Source organism: Zea mays, chromosome 5, assembly GCF_902167145.1.
Source record: "Zea mays cultivar B73 chromosome 5, Zm-B73-REFERENCE-NAM-5.0, whole genome shotgun sequence".
In the NCBI taxonomy this organism is placed as follows: domain Eukaryota; kingdom Viridiplantae; phylum Streptophyta; class Magnoliopsida; order Poales; family Poaceae; genus Zea; species Zea mays.
The window spans coordinates 12,699,807-12,705,669 of NC_050100.1; the positions used below are offsets into that span (position 1 = coordinate 12,699,807).

General features: G+C 36.3%; 2 protein-coding genes across 2 annotated transcripts; both read left to right on the top strand.

The window, feature by feature from the left end:
* Positions 1 to 1,073: 1,073 nt before the first annotated feature.
* LOC109939631 (clathrin heavy chain 1-like) lies at positions 1,074 to 2,080 on the top strand. Its single transcript, XM_020537929.2, has 4 exons — positions 1,074 to 1,192; positions 1,303 to 1,415; positions 1,509 to 1,761; positions 1,853 to 2,080. The coding sequence occupies exons 1-4, from the start codon at positions 1,139 to 1,141 to the stop codon at positions 2,078 to 2,080; spliced, it is 648 nt and encodes a 215-aa protein (XP_020393518.2). The 5' UTR covers positions 1,074 to 1,138.
* Positions 2,081 to 2,098: 18 nt separating this feature from the next.
* Positions 2,099 to 3,017, top strand: LOC118471986 (clathrin heavy chain 1). The gene is made up of 2 exons (XM_035958949.1): positions 2,099 to 2,370; positions 2,477 to 3,017. Exons 1-2 carry the CDS (start codon positions 2,102 to 2,104, stop codon positions 2,898 to 2,900), a joined length of 693 nt encoding a protein of 230 aa, XP_035814842.1. The 5' UTR covers positions 2,099 to 2,101; the 3' UTR covers positions 2,901 to 3,017.
* The last annotated feature ends 2,846 nt before the right edge of the window (positions 3,018 to 5,863 follow it).

Consider the following 5,863-nt stretch of genomic DNA (forward strand, 5'->3'; position numbering starts at 1 on the left):
AAGCCTAACGAAAAGAACATTCATTTTTCAAAAACGTCGTAAGTAATGGATATAATAAGAAGGTATTCTTTTCAAAGATGTGTGATCTATACTTTATAAAACAGGACATGAGCTTATAAATGTCTTAATTAAAATATACAAATATTAGGTTGACCATTTTAATCATTCATAAATGTCGTATGTGGTATGTCTAAGAGTAAGGGTTCATAAGATGATAAAACACGTTATAACAATATTAAACATTTTTAAGTTTTTAGAAAAGATATATGTTATATATCTAAGGTTAGTGAGTCAAAAACACATCATTAAACATTAATTTATAAAACATTACAAAACATATTGTAAAACATTTATTGATGAAAAGTTATTATATAAGCCTAATCGAGTTTTATGTGGAAGGGTGATTAAACAGATAATTATATTTGCTTTCATTATACATGACCTAGATAGGTTTTTATGCAATAGATAATTAAACAATTTCTTTTATAAAAAAACTAATAAATAGCTTAAACAAATTTTTATGTGAGAAGATCTTAATTATATTATTAATCACCTATTTATGACGAGTTAGGTTATAGGCCTTAAGTGGATTTTCAGGTAAAAGAAAGAAACCATTAATTATCTTATTTTGATTAGGAAAACACATAGCCTATTATTAAGAAACTATATTCAGAGTCAATATATACATTAATATTTTAATTATAGAAACAACATGAACACTAATTTCTTTATTTTATCTCTTTTAGAAAAAAAACTAATTGATATAAATATACATGGACTAAATTCGATGAAATGATTAGTCGAGCCTATATAACTAGTTATAAACAAATTGAGATATAAGCTTAATTAATAGATTATGAGAAAGGCTAATTAATTAATTATCTTTTATTGTCATTGAGAACCGTATGTTCTACATTTTCACATAAATTTCTATTTAACAAAGCTATACTTAAACATCTATACTCAGAGTTGCCTGATATCAAGCGTGCCATTGCAAATACCCATGTCATTGAACCATAGGTTTGTCGACTTCAGTTATTTTCAGATATTTTTTTATGTTTAGCCCATTAACAACTTCCTTGGACAGGCACTTGTTGAGTTCTTTGGCACATTGTCAAGAGAGTGGGCTTTGGAATGCATGAAAGACCTTCTACTGGTTAATCTGAGGGGAAATCTTCAGATTGTTGTGCAGGTATTTCTGTTCAGTTTCTTATGCCCCCTCCCCCTCTGTACCAACCCATTGGCATTTCTTTTCTTCCTTCTTGGTTCTAATTATTGTGAAATCTTGGGGGACATCTGCAGGCCACGAAAGAATACTCTGAGCAGCTAGGGGTTGATGCTTGCATCAAATTATTTGAGCAATTCAAATCTTATGAGGACCTTTACTTTTTCTTGGGATCTTATCTGAGCTCCAGGTAATTTCTCTTGTTGACAGCGGAATGCCTTTCTCAAATTTTGTGTGTCTTTCTCAAAATGCAACACACCTGAGGTTTCTTTACATGCAACAGCGAGGACCCAGATATCCATTTCAAGTACATAGAAGCAGCAGCAAGGACTGGACAAATCAAAGAAGTTGAACGTGTAACCAGAGAGTCAAACTTCTATGATGCTGAGAAGATAATGAACTTTTTGATGGAAGCAAAACTACCTAATGCCCGTCCACTGATTAATGTTTGTGATCGCTTTGGTTTTGTGCCAGATCTCACTCACTATCTGTACACAAACAACATGCTTCGATATATCGAAGGCTATGTTCAGAAGGTAGTTGTGTGTTTCGACTCTGTTAATTCGTGCGCCGTTCCTAATAATAGGTTGAATATGAGAACGATTAATTCTTTTTCCTTGTTTCCAAGTGAATCCCGGGAATGCTCCATTGGTAGTGGGGCAATTACTTGATGATGAATGCCCTAAATATTTTATCAAGGGTTTGATCCTATTTGTTCGTTCTCTCCTCCCTGTTGAGCCTTTGGTTGATGAATGTGAGAAGAGGTTTGTTTTTCATATCCCTCCAGTTTACTTATTCACATGGGCCGTTCCCCCTCCTCCCCCCTACCAAGAATTGTTGGTCTCATACGTTTGATATGTGAATCAGGAACCGCCTATGTTTGCTCACTCAATTCTTGGAGCACTTGTGAGTGAAGGTAGCCAAGATGTGCATGTCCATAATGCTCTTAGTAAAATCATCATTGACAACAACAACAATCCTGAGCATTTCCTTACTACCAACCCATTTTACGACTCTCGTGTTGTGGGTAAATATTGTGAAAAGCGGGATCCTACACTTGCTGTTGTTGCTTACAGACGTGGGCAGTGTGACGATGAACTTATTAACGTCACTAACAAGAATTCGTTATTCAAGCTGCAAGCTAGGTATGTAATAATTTTTATTGTTGTGACTTGTGACACCTGTTTCAAGATGTCCACATCAATTGTCTGACGACTTACATGTTCATATTGCATTTATTTAAAATGACAGGTATGTGGTTGAGAGAATGGATGGTGATCTATGGGATAAAGTTCTTCAGCCCGAGAATGAATATAGAAGGCAACTCATTGACCAAGTGGTTTCGACTGCATTACCTGAGAGCAAGAGCCCCGAGCAAGTGTCTGCTGCTGTTAAGGCTTTCATGACTGCTGACCTGCCACATGAACTGATTGAGCTTCTTGAAAAGATTATTCTTCAGAATTCTGCTTTCAGTGGAAATTTCAATCTGCAGAACCTGCTCATCTTGACTGCCAAAGCCCAGTTACGTGAAGGTCTGGTCAGTGAAGCAATTGAGTCCTTCATTCGTGTAGATGATGCTGCACACTTCCTTGATGTTATCCGTGCAGCCGAGGAAGCTAATGTGTACAATGATTTAGTGAAGTACCTAGATCAACTCACTTGTTATGATTGTTGAGTTGATTCTTGATAGCATCACTAAACAATGATATATTTGTGTACAAGTGTCCCCCGTTGCAACGCACGGGCATATACCTAGTTAATATTTTAATTATAGAAACAACATGAACACTAATTTCTTTATTTTATGCCTTTTAGAAAAAAACTAATTGATATACATATACATGGACTAAATTCGATGAAATGATTGGTCGAGCCTATATAACTAGTTATAAACAAATTGAGATATAAGCTTAATTAATAGATTATGAGAAAGGCTAATTAATTAATTATCTTTTATTGTCATTGAGAACTGTATGTTCTACATTTTCACATAAATTTCTATTTAAGAAAGCTATACTTAAACATCTATAATGAATATTATTAAATTATAAAAACATGATATCTATTGAAAAAGTCATTTTAATTTTTCTTTTGTAACAACCGTAATTCTAATGAAAATACGTGAGCTATTGGAAACACTAATTAAAAATACTTATCACATAAATGTGAAACTAACAAAACCATTTCTATTTTATTTGAGTTCCAAAATATACATTTTATAATAAAAACTGTAACATGAACCAAAATATAATTAAAAGTAGACTATGAGGGGTAGCTAGTAAATTTGTATTTTTGTGCACGGATATCATTATAAACAACTATCTATTAAAAAACATAAAGGTGATAATTAATTTGAAAACTATAGATTATAACAAACATAATACAGATTAATTTACAAAAACATGTAAATTGTTGCAACTATAAATTTAAGTTGATTAGCGCACTAATATAAAGCTAACAAAATAATATTTAATTTATTTGGATCTCAAATATACATTTTAAAATAGGAAAATTATCGTAGAGACATATACGCTATTATTCGTAGAAGCTAGGGAGTAGCAAGTAATATGGCATCATCTTCTACCTTGTTCGTAACAGTAGAGAAGGCAGAGGGTGGCTTCGACGAACGATGATGAATGGTGACGAACAACGATGAACAGCAATGGTTCAGCGCACTGTAGTAGAGGATCGTCGGCGAGCTGGGCGAGCTCCAGTGGGGTCGTCGACGGCGAACTCGCGATGGCACGCGACACAATGAACCCGAGACTCGTGAGAACGGCGGCAAGGTGGCATGTGTTGGCGTAGTTCCACGAGACGCAGCAAGCTGAGTGCGGCATGGAGAGGCGTGCGGTGTGGCGAGGCAATGCGCGAGAGCAGGGAGCCGGCACACTGGAGAAGATGAACGGCGACACGTGGATAGCAGCAGCAGGGCTTGGTGTGAGGGACCTCGGCCGTCCACGGCTGCAGAGACAGAGTACGGAAGCTACAGCGAGACCTCGGCACCGGCGAAGGGAGCTGAGCGAGATGATAGTACGGCTAGTGGCGGGCAGTACATAGGGAAGTCACGGCATCGACAAGACAAGGAGTAGGCGAACTCGCGTCTCCATTTATAGGCGAGGAGGCGAGCTAGAGCGCTGGGCCACCGACTTGAAGGTGCCTTGAAGGCCTTTAATGGAGTTAACTGTGTGGGGAAAGAAATAGTCGCGAGTAACAACACGGTGTCAAAGAGGGGAGCGAGCGGTCGCAACACTTACTGGTGACGCTAGAATTTGTCCACTGGACAGCTGCTCTACCACGGTGGTGCAGGGAGACGAAGCGATTAACGGTGCGGCGGCAATTACTTGCTTGTTTCGTCCTGGCAGCGTTGCGCACGCGCATGCTTCAGGGAACGTGAGAGAAAAATGGGGAGAGAGAGGAACAGTTGCCTGGGGTCCACACGTCATAAAAGCACAGGCTGGGAAGGAAGGAGCTCGCCAGATTGGGGGCAGGCTGGGCCTAGCGTCCGTTCTTTTTTTAAATTTCGAATTTTTTTATTTTTTTCAAAAAGTAGCAGAAAAAATCAGAATAATATATTTAATGTTATTAACATATTAAAATACTTATTCTACACAAAAAAAATTATAGCAACTCATTATATTTTTATGGAAAGATCCACGTCAAGAAATAAATCCCAATAATGTATAATTTTTTTGCAGCAAATATTATTGAAAGGAAATTCAATTATTTCAAATAAAAGATCATCACACAAGTGAAATAAAATCAAAATGAAATTCTTGCAAACACTTATAAACAAAATCAGTAACATATTGAAATACATATTCCAAAAACATTATTTTAACAACTGTTATTATTTTAAAATGAGATCTTTGCACCAAATTAAATCCAAAATGGGATTTACAAACCAAATTAAATAAAATATATACATCGTCATGAATGCATTCAAACATTTGGTAAAATTTTACTATTCAAGAATTTGTTCAATTAGCTTATATAACCATTTTACTATTTTAGAAACATAAATATTTTTATTTCTATTAAAGACTAAATTAATTAATTGGATTGCTTTTAATTGATGGATTTAGGGTGTTACAAAATCTACCTCCCTAAAAAGAATCTCGTCCTCGAGATTAGGAAAGGCTAGCAAGGAAGCAAAGGTGATATATGGTTATTTGTAGGTTCTTGGTTCTCACCGGACTCTTCCAAACTTAAGAAACTTATTGCTTCACGACCTTCTTCTCAAATATGTCTAGACATCTCTTATGGCATTGGCAGATATATGATATGTCCTTCATCCTTGCAGTAGTAGCAAGCACCTCTTGCTTTGAGTTCTTTGCGAGTCAACTTTGCTTGACCAAAAGGTGATGAGGGATGATTGAGTGTCTGTATCTCATATAGCTGAGTCTGGCTTGATTCTTCTGTTTGAGTATCCAAGTGTTTCGGGGCTTTTGCTTGTGGTTGAGGTGGACTACTCATGTATCCAAACATTTTCCTATTCCTTTTGTCGTTCTTCACTATATTGATAGAAGTTTCTGTGCATTTTGGTTCATATCCCATGTCTGGAGACTGAGATAACTTAATCTCGGAGGTGTTCGGTAGTGAACTCTTCTCAGAACAATTACGAAGGTAATGATCTTCACG

Bases quoted from the DNA above. Each gene is read 5' to 3' on its own strand.
- LOC109939631 (XM_020537929.2), top strand. From the start codon at position 1,139: ATGAAAGACCTTCTACTGGTTAATCTGAGGGGAAATCTTCAGATTGTT. The intron at 1,193-1,302 runs GTATTTCTGTTC...GGACATCTGCAG, and splicing joins ATCTTCAGATTGTTGTGCAG to GCCACGAAAGAATACTCTGA. The intron at 1,762-1,852 runs GTAGTTGTGTGT...CCTTGTTTCCAA, and splicing joins TCGAAGGCTATGTTCAGAAG to GTGAATCCCGGGAATGCTCC.
- LOC118471986 (XM_035958949.1), top strand. From the start codon at position 2,102: ATGTTTGCTCACTCAATTCTTGGAGCACTTGTGAGTGAAGGTAGCCAA. The intron at 2,371-2,476 runs GTATGTAATAAT...TTAAAATGACAG, and splicing joins TTATTCAAGCTGCAAGCTAG to GTATGTGGTTGAGAGAATGG.